At 46.4% G+C, this 25,794-nt stretch overlaps 2 protein-coding genes across 4 annotated transcripts in view; one reads left to right on the top strand and one right to left on the bottom strand.

The window, feature by feature from the left end:
* Nucleotides 1–40: 40 nt before the first annotated feature.
* On the top strand, nt 41–22,818 carry Dpcd (deleted in primary ciliary dyskinesia homolog (mouse)). Of its 3 annotated transcripts, XM_042689491.1 has the most exons (6): nt 41–143; nt 6,797–6,877; nt 13,970–14,094; nt 14,394–14,527; nt 22,062–22,164; nt 22,537–22,818. In XM_042689491.1, the coding sequence occupies exons 1-6, from the start codon at nt 80–82 to the stop codon at nt 22,639–22,641; spliced, it is 612 nt and encodes a 203-aa protein (XP_042545425.1). In that variant the 5' UTR covers nt 41–79; the 3' UTR covers nt 22,642–22,818. The 3 variants fall into 3 exon arrangements, with proteins under 3 accessions (XP_042545425.1, XP_042545426.1, XP_042545427.1); XM_042689492.1 differs by lacking the exon at nt 6,797–6,877; XM_042689493.1 differs by lacking the exon at nt 13,970–14,094 and having other exon boundaries at nt 14,353–14,527.
* Nucleotides 22,819–23,485: 667 nt separating this feature from the next.
* Nucleotides 23,486–25,794, bottom strand: part of Fbxw4 (F-box and WD repeat domain containing 4) — an 88,367-nt gene continuing 86,058 nt past the window's right edge. Inside the window, exons 7-9 of the mRNA XM_042689658.1 lie at nt 24,853–24,993; nt 24,299–24,440; nt 23,486–24,119 (exon numbers count right to left, since the gene is read on the bottom strand). Coding sequence (XP_042545592.1) covers nt 24,000–24,119; nt 24,299–24,440; nt 24,853–24,993 — 403 coding nt within the window. The 3' untranslated portion in view covers nt 23,486–23,999. The remainder of the gene's footprint in view (nt 24,120–24,298; nt 24,441–24,852; nt 24,994–25,794) is intronic.

The following is a 25,794-nucleotide window of genomic DNA, read 5'->3' as shown; positions in this document are numbered from 1 at the left end:
TTCCGGGTCAACCGGAAGTGACCCCTCGGCGGAAGAGTTGCCATGGCAGCAGCCAGGCACGCTGTTGAGTGAAGGGAAGATGGCGGTGACCGGCTGGCTGGAGAGTCTGCGGGCTGCGGAGAAGACTGCGCTGCTGCAGGACGGTAATTGAGCCCCCCGCGAGCTCCTTCGTCCTTTCCCTCCAGGGTCCGGCCCTCTGGCCCCAGGAAGGACCTCAGAGTCTAGGTCAGTAGAGCTGGCAGGACCTCAGCTATCAGCCGGTCGAGTTTCTTCTGCTTTTGCAGATGAGGAAACTGAGGCCCAGAGAGATGACGGGATGTCACCGGGCACCCACTTGTTTTCCCTACACTATTTCGGCCCCCTCTGAGTTTTGTTGCTAGTAAATACTGCTTCTCACATATATGATAACACTTGCTCCTCACTGGTGTCCCACCCCATTTTACTGACTTAATGTACACACCACCTGGGGAAAACCATTTCCACCTCGTCCCCTCTCGGTTCTCATTGGCTCTTCTGGCAAAGATTTCTTATCTCAGTTAGTGGTACATTTGAGTCTTGACCTGCGATCCCATGGACCTTAATCTGGGAGTTCTGTTGCCCATGGCAGCCTGGTGTTCCGGGACTTCTGGGTTATAGCCCCACCCTGCTATTAATTCACCATGGACTCTCCAGTTAGCCCCTTTACTTGTTTGTATCTCATTTTCCTCATTATAACATGAAGTGGGTTGCCTACCACTGTTATCTCTCCTGCCCTATGTTTTTGTAAAGTGAATCTCTATATATATTCAGTGTCTTTGTAGAAGACAGAACAAGGGCTAAGGGTTGTTTCTGTCAGAGTGGGCACAGGGGTGTGCAATCCAGCATGGTTCCATACTAGAATTGTTCAGTATAGGGTCCCTTGTGCTTTTAGGTTCCTCCCTGGACCCTCTTGGCAGCCAAAGTGAATTAGATCTGAATTTCTGAGGCATTAAAACTAACTGTGGGACTCATATCCACAAGTAGAGGTCAGCAGGAAATCCTGGAGTTTATGGAAATTAAAGTCAGCTGCTCATTTGTTTCTAAATACAGTATTTAAGGAGGCTTTTCCCTGGGTCCCAAGCTCTGCCTACAGCAATTAGAAAAAGACTTGTTCTGTCAGGAGTTCATAAAGTGTTTAGGAAAAAGACATGTAAATATATAATAGCTCGTGTCAGATGAAATTGAACTCTTGTATAAAATGGCATGAGAGCATGTAGGTAGAAATGACTGTCTCTTTGGAGGAAGACCTAACTGATGAGGTGATATTTCCAGATCTTAAGGAATTAACAAGTGTTTGCTATGCAGAAAAAGAAAAAAATTAGAGTTAGCTATGAGGAATGGATAAAGGCATGGAGGTGTGAAAGTATAGGACTGGTTACTCCAGTAGTAACAAAACTAATGGTATGAAAATATTCACCCAGGGCTGGGAAGGTGGCTCAGTGGTAGAGCGCTTGCCTTGCATGCATGAGGCCCTGGGTTCGATTCCTCAGCACCACATAAGCAAAAAGAAAAAAGCTGGAAGTGGCGCTGTGGCTCAAGTGGTAGAGCGCTAGCCTTGAGCTGAAGAGCTGAGGGAGAGCACCCAGGCCCAGAGTTCAGGCCCCACGACCGGACCCCCCCAAAAAATATATATACATTCACCCAGTCAATGATAACAAACCACCTACATCATGTCAGGTATTTCACTAGGTGCTAGGATATAATGGTGAATAAAAGGGTCTCCTTTCTCAAGGAGCAAAAAGAAGTGGTGGAAAATGAAGAGAAATTGCAGATCATTTAGTGCTTGCTTTGACCTCTTTTTGCTAGTCCAAGGATTTTGGATATTATACAACAGTGGCATTTGTTTTTGCTGTGGTTAAAAATTATATACAATGAAGTTTAATTTTTTTTGGCCAGTCCTGGGGCCTGAAATCAGGGCCTAGGCCCTGTTCCTGAGCTGCTTTTACTCAAGACTCTACCACTTGAGCCATAGCACCACTTCCAGATTTTTCTGTGTGTATGGTACTGAGGAATCGAACCCCCCGGGCTTCATGCATGTGAGGGAAGCACTCTACCATTAAGTCATATTCCCAGCTCAAGAAAATTTTTTGAGCTTGAACACAGCAGCTTTGGACTCTGGTTTGTCATTTTACTCACAGTTGTCTCTCTACCACTTAACACTTCTAATCCAGCCTTTTTTGTGTTGTATATGCTGGTCCTAGGGTTTGTACTTAGGCCTGTGTGCTGTTCCTGAGCATTTATGCTCAAGGCTAGTGCTCTACCACTTGAGCTACAGCTCCATTTATGACTTTTTGGTGGTTAATTAGAGATAAGAGTCTCCCAAACTTTTTTTTTTTTTTTTTTTTTTTTGGGGCGTGGGGCTTGAACTCTGAGCCTGGGCGCTGTCTCTCAGCTCTTCAGCTCAAGGCTAGCACTCTACCACTTGAGCTACGGCTCTGCTTCCGGTTTTCTGTGGTTTTATTGGAGATAAGAGTTTCACGGACTTTCCTGCCCAGGCTGGCTTTGAACTGTGATCCTCAGATCTCAGCCTCCTGAGTAGCTAGAATTATAGGCGTGAGCCACCGGCACCCGACTCTCCCAAACTTTTCTATCTGGGCTGGCAGATCCCAGCCTCTTAAGAAGCCTAGATTACAGAAGTGAGGCACCAGTTTCTATCATTTTAACCATTTTAAACTGTACAGTTTAGTAGAATTGAGTATATTCACATTGTTTTACAACCATTACCACCATCCATCTCCAGAACCTTTTCACCTTCCTCAACTGAAACTCTAGGCCCATTAAACACCTCATTCTGTTCTCCCCCCAGCTTCTGGCAACCACCATTCTATTTTCTGTCTCTTATGATATTTTTTGCCCCTGTTGATTGTGGGGCTTGAACTTAGGGTTTGGGCACTGTCCCTGAGCTTTTTCACTAGTGCTCTGCCACTTTGAGCCACAGCACCGCTTTAATTTTCTGGCGATTAATTGGAGATAAGAGTCTCCCAGACTTTCCTGCCCAGGCTCGCTTTGAATTCTAATCCTCAAATCTCAGCCTCTTGAGTAGCTAGGGTTACAAGTGTAAGCCAACAGGACCTGGCATTTTCTCATGAATTTAAGCAATCTAGAAATCTTACTTAATGGGAATAATAAAATATTTGGGTTTTTCTTTTTGATACTAGGGTGTAGGGCTTCACACTTGCTAGGCAAGCACATTATCACTTGAGCTATGCCACCAGCCCTTTGTGCTTTAGTCATTTTTTTTCCAGATAGGATCTTGAGGTTTTTGCTCAGACCATGATTCTTCTACTTATTCCTACATATGTGGTTGGTATCACAGGTACACACCACCATGCCCAGCTTTTTTGTTGAGATAAGAGTCTTGTTATACTTTTTGTCTAGAGTGGCTTTGAATTGCATTCTTCTAAATCTAATCTGCCTTGAGCTACCATGCTAGAGGACTGACTTCCTTCATATGGCTTAATGTCTTCAGAGTTCAGCCATGGTATATTATGTGTCAGAATTTCCTTTAAAGTTGAATAATATCCCATAATGTATGTGTGTTTTTACCAACACCCCTCCCCCACATTTTCATTATTTGTTGGTGGACACTTGGAATGACTATTATAAATAATGCTGCTTTGAACATGAGCATACAAATACCTGTTTACTACCTTTAGTCACAGGACAATATTTAAACAAATAGTTCATAGCCAAGGTTATGTTAAGTTCTTTGATTGTAGTATCACAAAATTATAACAGTAGGGCTGGGAAGGTGGCTCAGTGGTAGAGTGCTTGCCTGCATGCATGAGGCCCTGGGTTCCATTCCTCAGCACCACATAAGCAGAAAAAGCAGGAAGTGGCGCTGTGGCTCAAGTGGTAGAGCATGAGCCTTGAGCTGAAGAGCACATGGAGAGTGCCCAGGCCCAGAGTTCAGGCCCCACAATTGACCAAACAAAAAAAATTACAATGATAGGTTTTAGGTTGGGTTTTTTTTTTTCCCCCTCAAACCAAAAACTAATACATTAACAATCATGTGGGTATGCCTTGTCAAAACCACCTGCAGATTTGCCTCTGGAGGATGTGAAGCATAAAATGGTAATCACTAGAAAAGTGTCCAATTAAATTTTTAGAACAGTATTCCACCTTACAATTTGCTTTTTAATATTTTTGCCAATCAAGGACCTGAACTCATTGTCTGGCCACTGTCCGGGATCTTCTTTTGCTCAAGACTAGTATTCTACTTCCTGAGCCACAGCGCCACTTCCAGCTTTTTCTGTTGTAGTACTGAGGAATCAAATCCAGGGCTTCATGTATGCTAGGCAAGCACTCTACCACTAAGCCAAATTACCAGCCCCCCCCTTTTTTTTGTCAATCTTGGAGCTTGAACTCCAAACCTGGGTGCTGTTCCTGAGCTCTTTTTCACTCAAGGCTAGTATTCTACCCCCTTGAGACTCAACACCACTTCCAGTTTTCTGGTGGTTAATTGGAGGTAAGAGTCTCAGGGACTTTTCTGCCCAGGCTGGCTTTGAACTGTGATCCTCAGATCTAAGCATCCTGAATAGCTAGGATTACAGGCAAGAGCCACTGGCATGCAAATGTTTGAAACCATCCAAGTTATCACATTTTACTTACTGGAGCTTGAATTTCAAGAATGGACTTTGGCCTCAGATGAGTTTAAGCTCCATCTGTTACTGAGTAGCCTTATAAGCTTGGGCAAGTTGTATGAGCTTTAAACCTGTTTCCTCATCTGTGAAGTATAAATAATGGGACATATAAGATTATTGTGAGGGCTGGTAAGGTAGTAGAGTGGTAGAGTGATTGCCTTGCATGCATGAGGCCCTGGGTTTGATTCATCAGCACCACATAAGCAGAAAAAGCCGGAAGTGGTACTGTGGCTCAAGTGGTAGAGCACTAGCCTTGAGCGAAGAGCTGAGGGACAGCACCCAGGTCCAGAGTTCAGACCCCACAACCGACCAAAAAAAAAAAGATTATTGTGAGAATTAAATTCAGTAAGACATGTAAAGTTCCTTGTTGTTAGTAAGTGCTGTATCCTTTTCCTGGACCCAAGACCAGATGCAAAGGGAAGACAGTAAGGCTAGATACCTGCAGCTGTTCACAGGCAGCATCTTGTACCCCTCTCCTGACAGGGGAACCTCTTAGGCCCCTGCAGGTGTCCAAATGATTAAGGCTGGTAGAACTAAGCGTCTGCTGAAAGGCCATGTAAATTTGGAGATGAGTTTCCCTGAAATACAAATTAGGAATGGTTTAAGAGGACTGTCCAGAAGAGTGAATTAGGGGAAGGGGGGGGAAGGGGGGGAAGGAGAAGGGTTGGGATTGGGGGGGAGGGGGGAGGCTGGGAAGGGATGTGAAGGGTAAACAAAGGAGGAGGCTGCAATGCTTGGTAAGAAATGCACGCATTATCCTGCCCATGTAACTGTAACTCCTCTGTACAGTATGTTCACAAATAAAATTAAATTAAATTTAAAAAAAAAAAAGAGTGAATTAGACAGGGATCCCCTACTCTAGGACTCTGATTTATTTTTGGTGGTACTGTACCAAATCCCTAGTGCCTCACCTCAGAGACAAGAGCTGTACCACTTGATCCCCCTTATTCTTGAAGCTCATGTAGTAGAATGTGTCCACGGCATGTAAACACCCTTTTATTGTTCTGAGGAATCCACGTCTACCTACTTACCTGTCTGTAAATAGAAGAAATTACATAATCACTCCTAAGCAAATGTTCATAACTATGCCTTATGGGTAGAGAAACTGGGCTAGGAGACTCCCTTGAGCTCTTTTCTTTTACTGGATGAATCAGTGTTTGTTTATTCTTTCATTCAGTATTTGGTTGAACTCCCAATTATCTGCAATGCACACTTGGTTTCAGGGAAACGAACAGGTACAGGGATAAAACCCTTCCTATCCAGAAGAGATAGCAGTTATCAAAGAATCACACAAATAGATGTAAAGGGCTGGGAAGGTGGCTCAGTGGTAGAGTGCTTGCCTTGCATGCATGAGGCCCTGGATTTGATTCCTCAGCACCACATAAGCAGAAAAAGCTGGAAATGGCGCTATAGCTCAAGTGGTAGAGTGCTAGCCTTGAGCTGAAGAGCTGAGGGACAGCGCCCAGGCCCAGAGTTCAGGCCCCACAACTGGCAAAAAACAAAAACAAAAAAAACCAAATAGATGTAAAATCATAGCCAAAGTGTGTGTGTCTGGAAGAGAATGCAATGAGGATACCATCCTGTGGTTTCGTGTCAGGAATGGCTTAGGGATAGGTGGAAGAAGGCAGTGATAGCAAAGCTGGAGGGAGGTTGCAGTTGGGAAATTCACCTCCTCATTCTGAACACATAGTAGGCTTGTTTCTAAAACACATATATTTATATCAGATGCTTTTAAGTGCCGTGATAGAATTTGATAAATCCTCTACTGTGATATGCAAATAAGAGAGGCGCAGATTAGGAAGTGATTATTTCTGCTCAGGTGGCTGGAGATATAATTAAGGAAGACTTCCTAGTGGAAGCTGGATTGTTCAGGATAAGGAAGAGTTCCACAGTTGGGAAGAAGTATGGTGCTATGGAGGAAACAGTAGAGCAAAGGCCTTTCAGAGAAAAAAGTGAATCCCAGGATGTGCTTTAAAGCAACAGTGGGTGATAATTGGTAAAGAGTCTGTGGAAGATTGGCAAGATTTCTCAGTACTCCCAGGGCTTCTGGGAGTTTTCTGGGTCTGACCCTTGATGTATAGGGAACAAAACAAAGGGAGGCTTTGAGGTAAGGTGCTCTCTGCTTTTGTGCACAGGGAGAAGGAAGGTGCACTATTTGTTCCCAGACGGGAAGGAAATGGCTGAAGAATACGATGAGAAGACAAGTGAACTACTTGGTAAGTTACAAGCTCCCGGTGGAGCCCTAGAAATACATGGGCTGATCTAGGCCCAGTTGAATGCTCCTAGGCTTAGAGGAGGAGCCCGGCACTGAGGTGATAACTGGAGGAAACTTGAGGCCTATGGACATTATTGTTCCTGAGCATTGCCTAGACAATGTTGGAGTTCTTTTGACCAGTAAATTCCAGCTCTCAGATAAATGATGGGGTGAGTGATTCTTCTAAGCTGGGAGTGGGGATGTAGAGAAACATTTGGGAAAAAATACCCAAAAAACAAAAAACACCTTCCTGAAGAAGGTGGCATTGAAGTGGGCTTTTTATCTGAGTAGGGCAAGCGCGGGCTTTCACTGTGGTTTTTTTACTTTGTGCTTTTGCTTTGTGAGGCCACATCTGAGTCAAGCAAGCATCACAGGCAGCAGCTTCTGATCTTGCCTTCAAGGCAATACTGTTAAATAAGACCCTTATCTTAACTGAATGAATCAAAGTGGATAGAAATGGTGACTTTGCATCATTGCCATTTTTATTCCTCCAGGTTTTTCCTAAAAAAAAATAGGCTCATGAGTAGAGGGGCTCCAGCTCAGGTTTCTGGGAATTCTTTGATTTGTCCATTCTCTGTTCCCAGGTATGGGCATCAGCATTAACTGACTTCCTAGAGCTGGATGACTGGCTCTGTGACCTGGGGCCTAAGGCTGTCAGCAGAGGGAGTTGGTCTCTTTATTAAGTTCCACCAGAAATGCTAAGTTCAATGATGGAATCATGGGCTGGGGTATTTTCTTGCCATTATTCTTGACTTTAATTTCTTCCTGGGCCTGATCGACAGGTAGTATTGGTGAGGGAATTTCGTTTTCCCTCTTTCTGACAGCTCATAAATGTCTAGAACCGACAACATGGATTATACTGGTTTGTATTCTCTTAGTCTCCAGTCTCAAAATGTGTGTCCTGCGCATGTTCAGTTGCAGAGTGAAGTGTTGATCCCTTCTTATTATGAGCTGCTTGGGCTCTGTTCCCAATTGGTTTAGTCTGGTGCTATTAAAAATCTTGATGTGTTTAGCATATGACACTGATTTGGTAGAAACCAATACAGTAGTAATATCCTCACAATGCTTTGTAATTTATAGTGTTCCCAGGGGGTGACAGCCTTGGAATGCCTAACAGGGGAGAACTTATGAAAGCAGAGGTCACGTGAGCTAACCACTACCGCAGCCCAGCTCGTCTGGTTGTAGCTCCTCGCCACAGCCTCAAGTGCCGCCTCTCTTCTCCATACAGAGCAAAGAAGGCAGCTATAGCTGCCAGGGCTCGCGCACGTGCGCGCGCGCACACACACATGCACACACACACACACACACACACACACACGCACACACACTCCTCTTTGTTGTGCTTGGACATGAAACTAATACGAAAAGTAAGTCCAGGTTCCCTCATTTGTAGAACTCTATAGCCCAGTATCCCACACTAACTGTCATTTCTTCCAGTGGTGCCTGGGGATAAATCATGGCTTTCAAATTCCTTTTGCTTAGCAGCTGAAGTGGAGGAGGACACTGTTGGTGAGGGAGCACCAGTTGGCTAAAATTTACCTAGTAATGACATTAGCACCCTTCTCTGACTGGGCTCCATGTCAAATGCTTGGCATGTATTTTCTCATACAGTTGTCTTCATTAAAGCCTTAAGTATCGTTGCCTCCATTTTAGAATTGAAAAAAATCAGAAGCTTAAGGAAGTTAGGTCCCTTGTTCAGAGTTACATGGCTGGTTTGTATCTGAACCACAATGTAAGTTTAGTTCTATCCTTCTAAGGAGCTTGTACTTTAGCATACAAGAACGTACTGTTAAATGTTGAGAATACTCTTTCTTTCTTACTAAATTTTTCTTTCTTCAGAATAATCTTAATGAGGACTGATGGGCAGTGAGGAATACCCCACTTTAGCCACTGAGCCTCAGCCTGAGCATAATAGCATATCCTTTTCTTACTTCTTTTTTCTCCCCCGCTCCCACCCAGCTGTCCTTGCAAAAATACTGCTCATTATAAATTCTTTTTTGAGACAGGGTCTTGCTATGTTGCTCAGGCTGGTTTCAAAGTCCTGGGCTCAAGCAGCCCTCCTGCTTCAGTTTCCCAAGAAGCCAGGACATCAGGCGCATGTCTCTGTGCTTGGCTATTAATTTTGAGCATAAATAACCCCAAGGACCTGAGCCAAGCTGGCTTTTGCCTGTGCATATTATGAAGTAAAATAAGGACATGAGTTTTGTGGCAGAAAATACAAATCGTTTCCATTTTTCTAACTAATATCCAAATTTGATAATTGGTCAAACTGGTTTTGTGTTAGAAAAGCTCCACGTAATTTACAGAGGAAGAATTGCTAAGAGGTGTGCATCTGTCTGGGACAGAGTTCTCCAGTCAGTGTTAATAAGCATGTTAGTGTCATCTTTTTTCTACCCTCTGAGGGGCTATTCATTCCCACCCCCCACAACGAATGCTGTATGTATTCATAGAGGAAAAAACTGAAGGGCCCTGTAACAATGATCGGAACATCAAACCAGCCCCAGAAGAACACAGCATGTCCAGGGGGGCAGAGGCTGAAGGGCAGGCCATCCCCCAGCGATTACATTCGGATTACCGCTTAATCTGCTTTGGTATTTGACCGCCAGCCTAACCACCGCAGACCGCATTTGGAGGATATTGAGCACTTTCATCCCCAGGCACTTGAGCGGCTTTATAAATGACCCACTCGATTCCCTTCAGCCTCCTCAGGGATGGGCCACGGCAGCTGTTTAATAGCCACATAGCAATGTTGCAGTGTTTTAGGGCAGAAAAGAAGAATCCTGCATCCAGTTTAAGCTGCAGGGAGTATTTAGGAAAGGGGAATGTAATTATCCACATTGGAAGTGGGCCAGACCTTAGAGCTTTGGGGAAAGAGGCCTTTAGGACCTCTACTTTCCAGCCCACCTGAAAGATGGGGCCTCTTTCAACAGTCTGGGACATCAGCTTGCTTCCTGCTGACTTAGGAAAAAGCCCCTAGGCGCTGCTTCCTTCATATATTCCCCGTCAGACCCTTTACAGGGTCATTGAAAGTCTCCTTTCCAAGGACTGGCCCTGGCTCAGGCAGGGAGAGATGGCAGCCTCCCAGGGAGCTGCCTTACACACTCCAGTTTGGGTTTACCATATAATCAAATCAGAGTGACAGCAGGTGGAAACAGTCTTCTGTTGCCGCAGGAGCTGTCCTTGAGTACAGGAACAAAGACAGGGACAAGAAAGACAAAGTATATCTTTGCACATGTGTGCTCATACCCACATGCTTGGGAAAAGTAAGGAACTTCATCCAAATTGTGTATTAGATATTGCTGCTGACCGTAGCATTGCAGTCCAATGAAGAATTCCCAAGGGGTTAAAAAAAAAAAAAAAAGATGATAATAAAGTGAGGCAGCCGAGAGCGGCGCCAAGCTCCTGTGACCCATGTGGCTTTCAAGGTAAGAAGTGAGGACGCCAGCAGAGAGGAGGGTTCTGAGTCCTTCTTGGGAATATTTCAGTGGAGAACACAGCATTCCTTGGAGTAGAAGAGTGGCTAGGAAATGCTGGGGTAGCTATTGGTAATGTACCTTGGGATACCAGTTTAACATGGCCAATGTTTAAAGAGGTCTCTCACTTCTCCACTTCTCTAGCCCCAGCTAGCTAGATATTCCTCAATTACTCTTTTTGATAACCAAAGCTTATCATTTAGAGGCCAAAAGGAAACAGAGCTACTGAAAGAAACCTTTCTAAATACTATATAATTGGACACTTTACGTAATAGTTTAACCTCTTATTGCTGATTCACTTGTCTGGTTTGGGCGGTTAGAATACGTTAATTTTGTTGTTTGTTTTTTCTTTTCCTCCTCCTCCTCCTCCTCCTCTTCCTCTTCTTCTTTTGGTTTCAGTACAGGGGTTTGAACTCGGGGCCTCACATTTTCCCTTAGCTTTTTTACTGAAGGCTGGTACTCTACCTCTTGAGGTACTCCTCTATCTATACTCCTCTGGCTTTTTCTGGTTAATTGGATATGAGTCTCACAGACATTTCTGACTATGCTGGCTTCAAACCACAATCCTCAGATTTCACCCTCCTGATGGGCTATGATTACAGGCATGAGCTACCTACCAGCTTCTGGCTTGTTTATTTTGAGACAGAGTCTTGCTGTATAGGCCAGCCTGGCCTTTAACTCAGTGATCCTCTGCCTCCCAAGTGCTAGGCATGCCCCATCATACTTTGCAAGAGACCTGAATTTAAACTATTTTTTTGCAAATTAATTTCTGTCCCCTAGTAAGTAAGCAATGGTTAATAGCAAAAACACAGGGGAAAAATGCTGTCTTTTATTTTAAGATACAGACATTGGACTAGACATATTCTAAAGGAACTTCCACCCTTAAAATGCGTGATTAAATTCTGTCATATAGCAGTGACTTGTGATTAGGGCTACTTGTTTGCCCTTGCATTAAGTAGTCCTAAGTACTTTTGTAATTCTGCCCTTCCATGTGAGCTGTCTGGATCCTATTGTCAGTATACCTGGGGGAAACAATAATGTCCTGCCTTATTTACTGGACACATACTTTTTTTTTCTCTCCCCTGTGGTGACTGGTATCAAACCATGGCCTCACAATGCTAGATATGGGCTCTACCACTGAGCTAGATCCTCGGTATACACAGCATTTTATGTATGGATTGACAAGGAACAGGGAGTTATCTGTTCTTATAGTACAGAGCAGGGTACATGCTCTTGTTACGATGAGCTTCTGCTCAGATATTTGTCACTTCTGAGTTTGTGACTATGACAGGCCCCCAAAAGACTGTCTTCCAGTTAAGTAAGGTATTATAGTAAAAAGACTTGAATGTACTTCTGGTCACAGATCATTCACTTAAGAAAGTATTTGTGGGGGAAAAAGTTGCCTATAAAGCATATTTCCAAGTTTTACTCTTCCTTATTAATTTTCATTATAAACTTGGAAATGTGTTTCTCGGGGGAATTTTTGGCCCTAAGATGTAATAAAATCACACTGCAGAATGCAGCAGACCTTATAAAAGCACATATTCAAGGGAAAATTCTAATTTTACAGCATGCTTTGTGCTTGGCTCATATGCCTGCCTTATAGCAGCAAGGGTGTGCAAGGTTGGCACATGTACTGAGGGCACATGCCACTGAGGATCTCACTGGAGCCACGGCACCACGCCCACCTCCTCCCTCCCTAAAAAGAAGACACACTTGGAAGTACCCACTGTAGCACACTAGGTACTTTCTGAGCTGGTCAGCTTCTTGAGATAGCTCCTGGAGGCTAGTGGTCTTCAGCAGGGTTGGTGCTTATTTAAGGACACCCTAAGATGCCAGTTTCAGGGGTTCCAAATGCATCAGGATAGGAAGGACTGAAGGTGCCTTGAGAGGTTCTCCACTGGGATGAGCTGAGTGACGATCAGGAAAATCCTGGCAGGGGCTTCCTGGGACTAGGCACTAGCTATTTACATTATAAAGTTGCAGATGATTTCCATTTTACCAAATAAATCACACTGGCTATTCCATCAATAGGGAAATTTAAAATATCTATGTAAGATTTGTTTATTTGTTTTATTTGTGGCAGTGCTGGAGACTGATATCTGGTCTTATGTATGCTAGAAAAGAGCTCTGCTATTCAACTATATCTCTAGGCCATGATTTCATGATTTCTGCACCTGGGCACTGTCCCTCAGCTCTTCAGCTCAAGGCTAACACTCTACCACTTGAGCCAGCACCACTTCCAGTTTTCTGGTCGTTTATTGGAGATAAAGAGTCTCACGTACTTTCCTGCCCTGGCTGGCTTTGAACCGTGATCCTTGGAACTCAGCCTCCTGAGTAGCTAGGATTACAGGTGTGAGCCACTGGTACCTGGCTTTCAGATTTTTTTTCAGCCAAGTATACCTGAAAAGAGTGAATTTTATATTATTTCTTCTTCTTTTTTGGATCAGTCTTGGGGCTTGAACTCAGGGGCAAGGCACTGTCCCCGAGCTTTTTCCCCCCAAGCTAATGCTCTACCACTTTGAGCCACATGCCACTTCCAGTTTTCTGGTGATTAATTGGAGATAAGAGTCTCATGGTGGCTCACACCTGTAATCCTCAGGAGGCTGAGATCTGAGGATCTCGGTTCAAAGCCAGCCCGGGCAGGAAAGTCCGTGAAACTCTTATCTCCAATAAGCCACCAGAAAACTGGAAGTGGCGCTGTGGCTCAAGTGGTAGAGCGCTAGCCTTGAGCTGAAGAGCTGAGGGATAATGCTCAAGCCCAGAGTTCAAGCCCCACGACCCACAAAAAAAAAAAAAGAGTCTCACGGACTTTTCTGCCTGGACTGGCTTTGAACCTCAGAGATCTCAGCTTCCTGAGTAGCTTAGGATTAGAGGTATGAACCACTCGCACCTGGCTTGAATTTTATATTTCAAATTTGTAAATCATGATACAACCCTGTTGAACAGTTTTCACACTCTTCATTTTTTACATGTTTTGTTTTTTGAGTCCGGTCGTGGGGCCTGAACTCTGGGCCTGGGTGCTGTCCCTCAGCTCTACAGCTCAAGGCTAGTGCTCTACCACTGGAGCCACAGCACCACTTCCGGCTTTTTTCTTTTTGCTTATGTGGTGCTGAGGAATGGAACCCAGGGCCTCATGCATGCAAGGCAAGTGCTCTACCACTGAGCCACCTTCCCAGCCCCTTTTTACACATTTTTAGAGAGGAAAAATGAATCTAAATTTCATTTGGGGAATCCAGATTTTCCCATTATGAGAAATTATATTTGTCAAACCTCCATTTTTTTCCTGCTTGATGCCACACCTTAGGGGTTTTGCATTCCCCTTCTCTCTTTTGAGAACTTCCTTTCCGTTCCTTTTGTCTGGGTATCCACGAGAGGGACTTTGCAGGTTGTCAGATACTGAAATGCTGTAGGAAGATTTCACGGGTTGCATGGTTCCTGCAGATGAGCAAGGCTGAGGACACAGACCAAAGCTCTTGCTTGTATCCCGTTTCAGTGACCTAATGGCATGCTGGAGCCACAGCAGAAAACAGCAGAAATCCTTTCTTCACTATAAACACCTTGCTTGCTTTTCTCCCCAGTGAGAAAGTGGCGTATGAAAAGTGCCCTGGGAGCCCTGGGCCAGTGGCAGCTTGAAGTGGGAGAGCCAGCACCTCCAGGAGCAGGGAGCCTGGGGCCCGAGCTCATCAAGGAAAGCAATGCCAATGTATGTCCATCTGTCTTGCTGGCTTGTGGGGGCTGGGAGAGACTTCTGGCCTCTCAGGGCAGGGAGTATTACTTGTTCAACTCCTTCTCCAGTGTGCCTACCTGGCCACAGTTTGTGTGAATGCCTAAAGGGTGAGGCCTTCAGGCCTGGAGTGTCATACAGTGGTGGCCTCAGAGGGGAGTTTTGGAGAAGAGCTGAGGACCACCATCTTGCCTGAAGTGGAACTTTGGGGAGGGTGGGAGTCATCCCTTCCCACAACTTCCCCAGGACCAGTCATGAGTTGGAGTTGCCTTCTGCAGCCTATCTTCATGCGCAAGGATACCAAGATGAGTTTTCAGTGGCGGATTCGCAATCTTCCTTACCCAAAAGATGTGTATAGTGTCTGCGTGGCCCCCAAGGAGCGCTGCATCATTGTCAAAACCACCAACAAAAAGTGAGTAGCACTGCAGTCTGCTTGTGTATGAGTGGGATGGGGGTCAGGCCCCAAAGGAAGGCAGGCTGAACCAAACCCCAGGGGCGCTTGAGGGTGGAGGCACTTCCTCCATGCTCTGCAGCCCCTTATATAAAGCAATCAGCTTCATTGACTTGGTTGAATGAATGGGGGTATGAGGGAATCATGTGCACATTAACTTTGATCTTGGATATTCTGTCCTAAGGATATTGAGACCTTGACTTCCTGGTTGGCTCTGATCCTTGGTGGACTTAGCCTAGTGACATCACTGTCAGAGCTGGCAGGGAGGCAGAGCATGGAAGCACACCTGCCTGAGGTGGGAGTTAGGGGTTTTAAAGCACTGGATGGGCAGCAATAACCCTGATCCCTCCCTGGACTAAAGGAAAATGGGCAGGTGCTCTGGAAGTCTCTGGCAATCTGTTTCAGAAGGACCACTCAACTACTATTTTCTGTCTGCTAGTGGGATAGCAGGTTGTGGAGGCTGAGAAGAAATGAATCCATTTTATCCTGAGCCAGTGGGATTACATATCAGGTCAACTCCAGTCTGGGGCATTGAGATGGGAGGTTTTCGAGATACCCATTCACAAACTGTGAAGCTTATCCAGTCTGTCTCATGGGGTGCTAAGCCTAAAACCAAGGTTATAGTCTTTCACTGTCTTACGTGTAGTCAGGAGGACCTACCTCCTTGCTCTTCTCCTCAGTCCATGTGTTCTAGTCTTTCCTTCCCTCTTTTCTCAGGTCCATGAGGTTCACAGGGAACAGAGCCTCCCCATATGACCTCCATACCCCCTCACTTTAGCAGGGTTAAGGGGACAGGGAAAAGGGTGGAGATGAATGAATTAATTTCAGGGTTATTGCTGTACATACAACCAGCGGTCCCTGCAGTGTGCCTTGTCTATAAATATAAAGTCATAATAATAAGAGTTTGCGTTTGTAAAGCACATTGAAGCCCTCAGATAAGAGGTAGTTTATCCCCGTTATTGTTCTCATCATTAACAGGAGTCAGTGCCTAAAGTGGAATTTAGCAATTTCAGACAACAGAGAAATTGCCTGTAGGAAAACAAACTCCGTACTTCAGCAAGCATTCCCTGGCGTAAGAGGCCCTGGGTCCAAACTGGGAACAAAAGTGCTTCCGATAGCACTTGAATCTGCAGCTTAGCACTTTGTGGATCTGGCTGCTGCCTACTGTTTGTCCCCCAGAGGTCACTGTCGAATACAGATATCAGGCAGAAATGTGATTACAAGGGACTGAAAGAAGAAAGGCTAGCTAGCTCACCAAAAAATTCATCTGCGGGCAGATCCTCTGGGTCCCATCTCCTGAATGCTACCAGCCATAGGTGGCGCTGTTAGCCTGGGGCTCCATGTCTAGAGACTCATTCCAGTACCCAAGGGGGAGGGGGAGGTATCTCTTTAAACACACACACACACCACACACACCACATACACGCGCTCATGCACACACGACAGAAGTGTTACCCCAGGGGGTAAGGTTTTCCATGAAGGGGAAAGAAGTATTTTATTATTTATTTATTTGTCGGTTATGGGGCTTGAACTCAGGGCCTGGGCGCTGTCCCTGAGCCTCCTACTTGAGCTATAGCACCACTTCTGGTTTTTCAGGGGTTAATTGGAGATAGAGAGTCTCCCAGGGACTTTTCTGCCTGGACTGGCTTGGAACTTTGATCCTCAGATCTCAGCCTCCTGAATAATTAGGATTATAGACATGAGCCACTGGTGCCCAGCTGTGAAAGGAGAATTTTAGTACCCATATGGGAGCCTAAATTGAGCCAACCTCTGGTTTAGTGTCCCAGCCTGGCTTATTTCTGTCCTGCAGGTCCCTCTTTTAAGAGGTAAGCCTTAGAAGCCAACCAGAACTTTGAGCAGCTCTTTCCTGAGAGTGGAGCCTGGTGGCATTTTCACCTTCTACCTTCAACTGCTATTCTTTTTAGCAGTGTTTAGCTTTTTCAGGATACCTTAAAAAATCTATTTCCTGATTATCACATCACCAGAGGTGGGAGGGATCCATATTTTCTTTTTTAAAATTTTAATATTATTGCCAAGTTGATATAGAGGAGTTACAGTTACATAAGGTAGTGAGAACATTCCTCATTGAACTTGTTACCCCCTCCTTCATTTTTCTCCCTTTCCATAGCCCCCATATTTTCTTTTGTGTGTATGAATATGCCCATGTGTTTGTACTGGGATTTGAACTTAGAACTTGAGTTCCCATTTGGCTTTTTCTGCTCATGGCTGACACTACCACTTGAGTCATACCTCTAGGTCAGATCTTTTGCTGCTTGGTTGCAGATAGGAGTCTTGTGGATTTGACTGCCTAGGCTGGCTTCAAACTTCATTTTTAAGATCTCAGCCTCTTGAGTAGCTAGGATTACAAGCATGAGCCACTAGCACCCAGCTCCTTATTTTTATTTTTGGTCTTATATATTAATGGTTGTATAAAATGTTTGAAGAAAGTCAGCATGATGAGCTGATCTGTCTAAAGGAGGTAAGTACCTTCTCTCCCAAGTATCTGCAATGTCTGTTGTACTGTTGCATTTTTCTCTGGTTTCTACCATGCCTACCCTGGTTCTTTTTTTTTTTTGTCGGTCATGGGGCTTGAACTCTGGGCCTGGGCGCTGTCCCTCAGCTCTTCAGCTCAAGGCGAGCGCTCTACCACTTGAGCTACAGCGCCACTTCCGGTTTTCTGGTGGTTTATTGGAGATAGGAGTCTCACGGTCTCTCCCGCCCGGGCTGGCTTTGAACCGAGATCCTCAGATCTCAGCCTCCTCAGTAGCTAGGATTACAGGCGTGAGCCACCAGCGCCCGGCCCTACCCTGGTTCTTGACCAAAGCCACACTGAGTTGCTTTTTCCAAACTTGTCTTGTCACTGAAGAACTGGGTTGGCCACTTTGCTTGAAGGAATTGATTCTAGTGTGCTGTGTCCTTGACCTCAGATACTAATGAAAGATGAATTAGGGAAGGAAGAAAGTATTTGACAGGATTCTGTTGTAACATCTGGATCCAACAAGAATGTTTGTGTAGGAAGAAGGGAGTGGGGAGATAATTGGCATAAATCTGGCCTCTGCCATGTATCATCTGTAGTACTTGGATTTCCCATTTTATGTTGGGAACATGCTTATAGCTACCTCACAGATTGTTTGATGACATCAGACACATACACACATCCCAAGTAATAGCTAACCGGAAGCAGATCTTCAATGGTTCCTTAGAAAATGGAATCTGGGGGCTGGGAAGGTGGCTGAATGGTAGAGTGCTTGCCTTGCATGCATGAGGCCCTGGGTTTGATTCCTCAGTACCATATAAGCAGAAAAAGCAGGAAGTGTCACTGTGGCTCAAGTGGTAGAGCACCAGCCTTAAGCTGAAGAGCTGAGGGACAGCGCCAGGCCCAGAGTTCAGGCCTCATGATCAACAACAACAACAAAAAAAAGAAAGAAAGAAAGAGAGAGGGAGACAGAGAGAGAGAGAGAGAAAGAAAGAAAGAAAAAGAAGAAAGAAAGAAAATGGAATCTGAAGAGCTTGACTGATTTTGACATCAATGATACTATCACCGTGGCAAAGGATTCTGTGGTTGAGATAAGTTTAGGACATTTGGACTCAACAGGATTCCTTTCAATAGACTGAGACCCTGAATGTGTGCATGTCACTGTGACTCTATCAAGTGCTATTGGGGTAAGGGTGATTGGTTTGCTCACAACTTGAGCTTTAAGATTTGCCTGCTGCTGATCTCAGGGAAGGACCAGCTGGAAACTTCTCTGAACACCTGCCAAGCAAGGTATAGAGATATAGGATGGGGCCTACATGACTGCCTGCAGCAGCCCTTCCACTGCCTTCATAGGAGAAAAGAATTTGGAGAAACTGAGGCCTAGAAGTTAAACAGCCTGCCCCAGGGCCACAGTGGCAGGGCCAGGAGTCCCTACAAGCATTTACTTCCACTTGTCTTTTTGTGTGTGTACCAGTACTGGGGCTCAAGCTTGGCCTGGGTGCTGACCTTTAGCCTTTTCCGCTCAAGACTCACACTTTGCTACTTGAGCTACAGCTCTACTTGGGATTTTTGGTAGTTAAATGGAGATAAAAGTCTCACACTTTCCTGCTTCGAACCTTGGTCCTCAGAGCTCAGCATCCTGAGTAGCTAGGATTATAGGTGTGAACCTATCAGTGTCCAGCTTCCACTGCCTTTTGAAGACTTTGGCCATTCATAAAAAGGATGGCTAGCAATTGCTAGATAATGTCCAGGGGACCTGCTGGGTGGTAAGAGCCTAAGGGTCTGAACTCCCCTCATCAGTATCTGCCCCTACTTGAACAGATGCAGGAAATCTAGACCAGGTAGTCTTTTACTTTATGGCAAGAATGCAGAAGTGGACAGGTTAGGAGATTTGAGGAACTTACTTATAGTAAGGCTTCTCCATATACTAGCTTTGTGATTGGGGCAACCTACCTAACTCTTCTTTGCCTCAGTTTCTTCTTTCTTCTTCCTCCTCCTCCTCTTCTTCTCTTCTTTTCCCTCGTTCTCCTCCTCCTCCTCTTCTTCTTCTTCTCCTTTTTTTTCTTTTTTGGTTGGTTGTGGGGCTTAACCTCTGGGCCTAGGCACTGCCCTTCAACTCTCCAGCTCAAGGCTAGCAGCACTCTACCACTTGAGCCACAGCACCACTTCCGGTTTTCTGGTGGTTAATTGGAGATAATAGTCTCAGGAACTTTCCTGCCCAGGCTGGCTTTGAGCCATGATCCTCAGATATCATCCTCCTGAGTAGCTAGGATTAAAGGCATGAGCCACCAGCACCCGGCTTCAGTTTCTTCTTTTGTAACGGTATAATGTAAATAGCCAACCTGAGAAGGCTGTTTTTTGATGTGTCTAGAGTAGTACTTTGCACAAAACAAGTGTTGCAAAAGAAAGGTTAGATGGATGTGGTTCATGTCTGTAATACCGGTACTTGGGAAGAAAGTAGGGAGGATCTTGAGTTCCAGGCCAACTGAGAACTGGCATCTAGCTAAGTGGTTACACATGTACATGAAGAGAGGCCCTGGGTTCAATCTTCAGCATCAGGAAAAAAAAAAAAAGTAATCTTTTGATGTGTGCCTGCAACTAACAGTAACAGGAACTGGGGATGGCGGAAGTCAGGTCTCTCTTCCTTTGAACACCTGCAAAAGCCTGGGAATTACTCTGCTGTAAAGTTTGCCTTTTAAATGGAACCAAAACTGCCTGTGTAGACAAGGATAGTTCTTGTTTCTTCTTCATCTTTAGATTCTCAACTCACACAACTGGGCATGGAGGTGCCTCTAATTCCAGTACTTGGGAGGCTGAGGCTGGAGGATTGGGAGTTTGAGACCAGCCTGGGTATATAGTGAGACCCTTTCTCAAAAGCAAACAAAAATCAACAAAGTACAATCATTTCAAGCCCTAGGACATCATTAATGCCTAAAACTGAGCATTCAGATTTTTCCAAAAGCAGAGGCCCTTCTCTTGTCCAAGTGTTGGTAAGAAAGTCAAGTGCAGACTGTTGTTGTGGTGGTAACCCTCTAGGCTGGGGAACAGAGCCAGAGAGTGGGTTGGCTGCCCTCTACCTCCTTTGAGCCTTCCAAGGACCTCACCCAATAAACTAAACCCATCACAATAGACCCCAAACAAAGCTGACCCTCTGGGTTTTTGATGCTGTGGTTCCCTAGGCTAAGTGTAGGACAGAGTCTAGCAAGCCAGGCACCTCAGGCTTTCTTTCTAAGATCCTGATGCCTTTGAGGCCAAGCCCTGAGATTTTTTTCCCCCCCTTCTGAACTAGCCCAGCCAGGGGAGTGGGTGGAGTGCTTCTCTCCTGGTTTTGCTTTTTGTGTATATTTGCCAGGAAGATGTTAACACTTCCTAACAAGCCTTTGTGTTCACCTAATCTCTGCTGTTTAACCTTTGACTCCCCCTATTATCAGTGTCTGCCACCTTTGCTAGCTAGACCGAGGGCCCCAGGAAGAGCCCTCAGTGGCTGGCTAGGAAGAGGATGTGGCAGGCATTCCTCCGCGTTGCAGGCAGATGGATCGCCTTTCCCTGGGGCAGAGCTTTGGAAAAGAAAGCAACTTGCGATGCCATTAGGTTCCCCCAGCCCCCACTCCTTTTGAACTGTCAGCCTTTAAGTAAACATTCTTTTCCTGCCTTGGGTCCCAGCACCTTGGTGGGGAGTAGGGAACCTGGGAGGGGAGGGGCCCCAGAGGCTCTGCTGAACCTAGGGATTTGGGCTGGGAGGACAGGGGGCAGAAGTACTGCATTGATGTCATCTCCCAGAGTCCCCAGGGCATCGGGGGCTTTTGAAGTGGACTTGAGGTAGCTGTCACCACAAGGGCCAGGCCCCTCTGAAGTATTAAAAGCCCATCCTTTCCAGGCCCCTCACTTGAGTTTGTTTGTACCTGCCAGAGGCGTTTCCCTTTGCAGCCCACACAACCTCTGGAGCAGAAAGTGATGGCTTTGCCCAAGTGACAGGTCTGGCAGCTCCTGCCAGGGCCGGGGCCATACTTCCACCTAGAAGGATGCCAAATGGGCCTATTGTTAGAGCTGAGTGGGGGCTGTCTTTTGTGTGCTCTGACCCTCCCTTACACTTCACTGACAACTACGGAGAAATCATATAGGACATTTTGCCCCTCTGAGCCTGTGTGCCCTCTTGGCAAAGGTCAGAGTCCCTGAAAATTTCAGTTATATGTGTTATGGGCTGGGTGTTATGGTCTGGTTTTTAGTTAGAGAAACCACCATGACCCCTCCTCACCCCCACTTCCACCCCCCCCCCCACCAAAAACAAAAACAAAAAACAAAACAAAACAAACACTTTGAATTGAAAGAAGTGAGCACAGGTGTGTGAAAGAGGAGGGGTGGGTCCCTTCGGCCAGCAAAGGGAGTCTAGAGCCTGAGATCCAGCTTCAGTGACAAATTACATGCTTTATTCTCCCAGGGAGATTTGTCCTTGTGAGTGTATTTTTCTTTAGCTTACAAAGCAGAGTCATATTAATAGGGTCTTGCGAGGTACCCAAAAAAGGAAAAGGTAGCTAAAGCCTTTGGGGGAAATCTCATCCCCAGCTTTGGGCAAGGCCCAAGCTATTTTTATCCTGTCCCTCTTTAGGGCACCTCTTCTATTTCCCAGTGACCTTAATGAGGCTTGAGGTTCAGAGGATCCCAAGCTACCTGAGTTCTTTGTGTTTTCCAGGAAGCTTCTCCCTGCCTTAGGGAATCCCTAGCCTTGCCGTGTGAGTCATTGTGCCCCTGGTGTAATCACAGAATTGTACCTGGCTCTGCTTTCCTTCTGTTAGACTGGCCAAAAGGCTGACTTCCTTTTCTTTCCAGGGGCACTGAACTCTAAAACTGTTATTTTAATAAAACACTGCTGTTTTCACTAGTTTCTGTCTGTGTGAAAAGTGGGAGTATGTGGGGGGGGGGGGAACTCTAAAAGCTTAGCGGCCAAACCTAGCAGCCAACTATTGGGGTCACCTAGGTCAGCTTGCTGGGTGCCCCAATGGCCCTTTGGTGTCCCCACAGGTACTACAAGAAGTTCTCCATTCCTGACTTAGACAGATTCCAGCTACCTCTGGATGATTCCTTGCTGAGCTTTGCTCATGCCAACTGCACCCTGATCATCTCTGTAAGATTTGCCAAGACTACTTAGCCTCTGCACTGGGGATAAGTTCTTCTTGTTTCTCTGTCCACATCATCTCCTGAACATCCCCATCCCCTGAAGTGCATGCTGGAGAACAGTCGCCCAGTCCGCTGAGGAAGAGCAGGGTGGGGGTCAGAGAAGAGCCAGGTTACACAATTCAAAGCTGCAGGAAGACAGAGAAGTGGTAGAAATGGCAAGGTTGGGGTTCTGGTACTATCTTGCCACATCACCTAAGTAAACCATTCAACCAGTTTTCCCATATGTAATAAAAGGAAAAGAAGGAGCTTGAGTGTGCATGGAGGAGATTGATGGTGGGGGTAGTACTGAATTATGTCTTCTTCCTGGTTCCATCCACAGTACCAGAAGCCAAAGGAGGTCATGGTGGCCGAATCAGAGCTACAGAAGGAGCTGAAGAAGGTAAAGACTGCCCATAGCAGTGATGGGAACTGTAAGACCCAGTAGCTTGCCCTGAACTTTTGCATCTAGTATGGAGATGCTGTGAAACCTCCAGGCTGGCGCCTTTCTGAAACAGGGCAGCTGCTTCCTAGGAGCTACATGGAGTGCATCAGACTGGTGTGGGGCACTCCTAGCCCCTATTCATGGTCTTGTTTCCTGAGTAAAGTCATTCTGACTGTTGCAGATGGACTGCATTTTTGTTTTATCTGTGTATGCTGCCTGTTCCTGGGTCTTATGGGTTTCCTTAGGGAGGCCAGTGGTATGGCACTCCCTGGGGACCTTCAACATAAAGCTTCCACCTAAAAGGAAGAGAGCAAGGCAGGGTGCCAGCCTGCCTGCCTACCCTCAGGAGGTCTGGTGTGGAGATGCCCTGTGCTAGCTTGGCTTTTGTGGGTAGGTCAGGAAACACTCCCTAAGGTAGGTATGGGTACAGGGGAAGTTTAAAAAAAAAAAAAACAACCCAAGCACTTTAGAAACAGCACAGAGCTCTTTAAACCATTGTAATAAACCAGAATAAGAGTTACAGTGTTGCCAAGAAGGTGTGAAGAGTGAATAAGCAGCATGGACAGAAGCTTAGCACCCTAGCAACCTGGAACCTACTATAGTCCCCAGTCCATACCATACCACAGATAACACTCCTGCCTCAAAAAAAAAAAGAGAGAGAGAGAGCGCGCTAAAAGGGGGATAGAGGGTCATTAGAGGAGTTTCTAAAGAAACTTTGTTCTTTGGGGGACACAAAGCCTTGATGCTGGTTTTGTCCCATCCTTGACATGAGTACCCTGAGTTTGAATTTGATGTTCCATCTCCCCACGGCCTTTTGAGAGCAGCAGAGCCAGTAAAGAACCAGATCTGTGAACAAATCAAAGTTTATTTTTACAAAAATGAAAATAGTAGTATGTCTTCACAGAGCTAGTCCAAAGTAAGGCTAGCTCAGAACTCACCACAACTGCCAGGTTCTCTTTGTCCTTTATTGGTTTCAAAGTGAAACCAGGTCAGTGCCTGCCTCAGGAATGAGTCCCCAGTTCCAAGAGGCTGGTAAAAGGTGAGGTCAGACCAAAGTGGCCCACTCCACTCTGTAGGACGTCATGGCTCTGCAAAGCAGCAGGGGCAGGATTAGCTTTTCCAGGCCAGGGGCCTTTGCTCTGGCCAAATAAGGGTGCTAGACATAGGCCTGAGTTCTGCTGCAATTTCCCAAGGCAGCAGGTCCCATCTCTCCACACATCCAGGGAGGTCCTGCATTGCTGGGTGAGCACTAGTGCCTTTAATGTCTGAGCACTGAAGTCACAGGTCTAGGTACAGGGCAGGGGTGGAAAGAGAGGTCCCTGAGTAGCTGGTTCCCCTGGCCTGCAAGAAGGGATTGCTTGTCACGGGTTTTGAAAGTCCAGGACGTGGAGGTTGTAAGACAGCGCTGCATAGAGATGCTTGGTGGTGAAACGCAGGCAGTATACAGGACTACTGAGAGGGGTTGATGTCAGCGGGAAAGCCTGGAAGAGAAGGCACAGAGCTGGTAAGAGCTTTCCAAGTAGAAAACGGGAGCGCCTTCACCCAGGAAACCGGGCTGTGTGCTATTATAAGCTTCCTTTAGCGAGCTTCAAGTTCATCCTTGGCCATGGTGTTCACTCTCAGATGTAGCCATGAGGAATGAAGTAGGCAGGGCACTTACGTGCAGGCAGGCCCTCTGGCGCCGGTCCCACAGCCGTACGACACCATAGTAAGAGGAACCTGTAGCTAGGAGGTGATTGCCATCTGTCTGCAGGCAGTACAGGGTGCTGTCATGAGGCTCCTCCCATTCCATGACACATTTCCTATCCAGGAAAAGAAAGGCAAGGGGAAGATGTGGTACCCTCCGTTTCCAGTCCAGCCTCCCCAGGTCTAGAGGAGCTGGGGGGAGGGGGGTTAGTGAGCTGTTCTGGGCTGGGTTGAGAAGCCTGAACTGTCATACTGTTTTAGTAACCAACATAATAGGAAAAGGTATCTTCTGTGAAGGACTCTCCCCAGCCCCAGGGCCATGCAGCTGACATGCCCTCCTTTGTGCTTCCCAATGCTGGGTTACTTGTCATGGGACCCAGGAGGCTGCACAGGCTTCAAGCCTGTTTGCACCAGTCTTAGCCTCTGATGTGACATCTCTGGGGTGTTTCATGGGCCAATCTAGAATTGGAAGGAGGACCAGGATGGGCACCAAGCTCTGCCCTCTTGCCCTTCACCCAGCATACTCACCGGACACTGGTGCGGAGGTCCCAGTAGCGTACATAGGTGTCATAACCACAGGAAAGTAGTGTAGACGGGGACTCGTACATGACATCCAGCACCCCAGCGCCTGGAGGAAAGTCACTGCCCAGGTGTGTCATCAGCTGCCCACTGAGGAAGAAGGGCTATGGGTGAGAGGCTGCCCACCTTGGCCACGCACACGTACACTCTGCAGATGGCATCAGGCCTTGGGGACAGGTAGCTCTACTTCCTCAGCTGGAAGACTTCCTGAGGAAAGGGGTCCAACGGAGATGCCAGACTCCTCCTCACTCCAGATGAGGCCTCTGCTCAGTCTCCACCCAGCACCAGTGCTCACCCCTTGCCCCTCCCTTGGCATGCCAGTCCTAGCAGAAGCCTCCACTGGGCACACACAGTAGCTCTTACTGCACACCGGTCACCTCAGGGTAGTGTATGGACTTCACTGAAGGCGTTGGCCCCCCTCTCATATACATACTAAGTTACTTTAAACTCCTTGATCCTGCAGGTCATGCAGTTCTGAGCTGCCCGAGTCCAATGCCTTAATTCGTGCCTGTAATCTGGGGCTCAAACCTCGTTGGGGATAAAGACCACACAAAGGGAGAAGGGGAGTCCCAGGAGATGTTAGAGCAAGTAAACACCTTTGTGTCCAGGGAGAGAAATTGCTGAGAAAGCAGCTTAGCAAACTGGTCCCTGGTGTTCCTGGCCTCTGGCCCCCAGCCCGGGGCTAGCACGCCTCTGTGATCACAGCCCCCAGCCCGCTGTGCTCCAGCCTGCACCCCCACCCGCACCCCACCCGGTGGCCAAGAGCAGATTACTGAGAAGAACAATTTCTTTGTGACTGTGTAATTCCCTCCGTGACCGCGGCAGTGGGCAGACTCCTTGCCCCATGCCAGACCCCTAGCAACCATGTAGGGGGGCCTCCTGGCCCTAGCA

Source organism: Dipodomys spectabilis, unplaced genomic scaffold (assembly GCF_019054845.1).
Source record: "Dipodomys spectabilis isolate Male_0828 unplaced genomic scaffold, ASM1905484v1 ptg000125l, whole genome shotgun sequence".
In the NCBI taxonomy this organism is placed as follows: domain Eukaryota; kingdom Metazoa; phylum Chordata; class Mammalia; order Rodentia; family Heteromyidae; genus Dipodomys; species Dipodomys spectabilis.
This window is presented reverse-complemented; position numbering and strand designations above follow the sequence as displayed.

Bases quoted from the DNA above. Each gene is read 5' to 3' on its own strand.
- Dpcd (XM_042689491.1), top strand. From the start codon at position 80: ATGGCGGTGACCGGCTGGCTGGAGAGTCTGCGGGCTGCGGAGAAGACT. The intron at 14,095-14,393 runs GTATGTCCATCT...TGCCTTCTGCAG, and splicing joins TCAAGGAAAGCAATGCCAAT to CCTATCTTCATGCGCAAGGA. The intron at 14,528-22,061 runs GTGAGTAGCACT...GTGTCCCCACAG, and splicing joins GTCAAAACCACCAACAAAAA to GTACTACAAGAAGTTCTCCA.